The sequence below is a fragment of the Penaeus monodon genome, chromosome 23, assembly GCF_015228065.2.
Source record: "Penaeus monodon isolate SGIC_2016 chromosome 23, NSTDA_Pmon_1, whole genome shotgun sequence".
In the NCBI taxonomy this organism is placed as follows: Eukaryota; Metazoa; Arthropoda; class Malacostraca; order Decapoda; family Penaeidae; genus Penaeus; species Penaeus monodon.
The window spans coordinates 4,498,395-4,500,523 of record NC_051408.1 but is presented as its reverse complement, the minus strand read 5'-3'; the positions used below and the strand labels follow the sequence as shown (position 1 = coordinate 4,500,523).

General features: G+C 53.6%; 1 protein-coding gene across 1 annotated transcript in view; it reads right to left on the bottom strand.

Moving 5' to 3' along the window:
- Window positions 1-2,129, bottom strand: part of LOC119587742 (UDP-glycosyltransferase UGT5-like) — a gene marked incomplete in the record, with an annotated part of 10,276 nt that overhangs the window by 1,109 nt on the left and 7,038 nt on the right. The window contains 5 exon segments of the mRNA XM_037936428.1: window positions 1-295; window positions 430-649; window positions 880-1,102; window positions 1,460-1,624; window positions 1,811-2,041. Coding sequence (XP_037792356.1) covers window positions 25-295; window positions 430-649; window positions 880-1,102; window positions 1,460-1,624; window positions 1,811-2,041 — 1,110 coding nt within the window.

Here is a 2,129-nt window from a genome sequence, read left to right as displayed (position 1 = left end):
TTCACCCCACGAGCCGCGTCGCCGTCAGTCCAGCTTCCACTTGATCCCCTGCAGAGGCCACGTCCGCCGCGAGAGGGCCCTGTAGAGCACGTGGGCCCCCTTCGCCACCAGCCCGAGCACCAGGAGGACGTCGAGGAGCAGGAACTCGGCCCAGGAGAGCTCCGTGACGGGAGAGCGGAGGTGGGGGGCGCCGCCGTGCCGAATGACGTACTCGGTCCAGTAGACGGCGCGGTCCTGGGCTGACTCGGGCTGGTCTCGGAGCGTCCTGGAGGCTGTGGCCACTCGCTCGAGGTACCTGGGGGAGGGGAAGGGGAAGAGGGGGTTACGGGTGGTGTCTTGTACTGTGGCGATCGTCTGTTTACTTGCTTAACGTGCGTGAAAGTTAATAAAAATGTTAAGAAAGAGAAAGGATAATCTACGGGTAAATACCTCGGGTTGCTGATGATCTCCTGTAGGGTCTCCACCAGGAGGTCGACTGTCAGCTCCTCCCACTCCAGGCGGCGCCCATAGCCTTCGTTCTGGATGAGGGCGGCGACCTTGGGCTGGTCTCCGAAGATCGGGAGGGCCAGGACGGGCGTGGCGTGGAAGATCGTCTCCTGCAGACTCAGGAGGCCGCCGTGAGACAGGAACACCTTGACGTTTGGGTGAGCTGCGGGCGGGGACGTGTCTCTCATTCGCCTCATCGTGATTGTAATTGTATTACGATTATTATTATTCCTTCATTCATTTTATGCCATTCCCAGCCACACTTGACCCGTCACTTAAACCCGTTTCGTTTAGATTTAAGCGTCTTCCCACAGCCGCTTGAGCCAAATATCCCACAATCTAGGGCATACCCACACCCCCGAACCCCCACAGAGGACCAGCCAAACCACCCACCGAGAATATCCTGCTGGGGAAGCCACCTCCTCACCATCACGTTGTCAGACACGCCAGGAACCACGCCCTCGTACTTCCAGATGACCCTCTGCTTCATCCTGGCGAAGGCCCTGACGAAGAGGTCGCGGTGGTGGGTAGGCATGGAGTCGCCCCTTGCCATGGAGCCGAGGCTGACGTACACCACCCCTGCCTCGCCGGCGCCGCGGACCCACCCTGCCAAGTCCTGGGGTTGGAAGGCAGGGGTTTGAGAATGAGGACCTTAGTTGGCGTCGAAGAGAAGTTTGTGGATGATGACTGGTGCTGAAGAGAAGTTTGTGGATGATGACTTTCATTGGTATAGAAGAGAAGTTTGTGCATGATGACTTTAATTAGAATAAAAAAGAAGTTTGTGAATGCTATCTTTAACTGGGCTCTAAAAGATGGATTTTCAAACAAACGTTAACCGGTATAAAGAAAAAAAAAGCTATCTTTAACTGAATCTTAAATAGAATAAAAGTACACAATTTACGAATGTCCTCTCTATCCAAAGACCAAACACCAAAATCAAGTCCAAAATACCCATAACATAACAAAGACTAACTTGAGGAAGAGGCTTGGCAGGCTGGCAGTGAATGGCACCGATCTGGACTTGGGAGGGCAGCAGAGGCAAGGTCAGGTCAACGCTGAAGTGGGAGTTGACGAAGGCGAGGCTCTGGTTCTTCTCCAGTTCGAGTAGCGGAGGAAGGTCTGGGAAATGTCTCTTGACCTTAGTGGGGAAGAAGAGGCATGTAGTTGAACTTACGTGTAGGGAAGGACACGTAAACACACGGATATACTGGAGTCCCTCTGTGTCTCCAACCAATCATCTTCACAAAACAACCAAACTCGTAATAACGACACCAAACAACCAATCCACAAACAACCGTTAACCAACAAACACGTTTTCCCTCACCTCGTACTCAATCGCAGGCACCACAATGAATCTCCAAAACCCGGCGTTGATTACATGAAACAGCACATTGAAGACCTTGTCATGAAGGTGCCAAGGACGGGCGAAGTCCCACAGCAACGTAGGGACGTAAGCAGGGTGGTAGAAGTTCCCCATAACGGCGCTGTGCTGGTAATTGTCCCCAACGGTCGAGATGGTGATTAGGGGCAGTTCGTGGGTGAAGGCGTATAGTGCCTGTGGGGTGGCGAGGGAGGGGAGGGTGGTGAGTTTTATGGTGGTGATGGTGAGGAGGGGTTTTATGGAAGTAGGTGAGAGAAGTGGG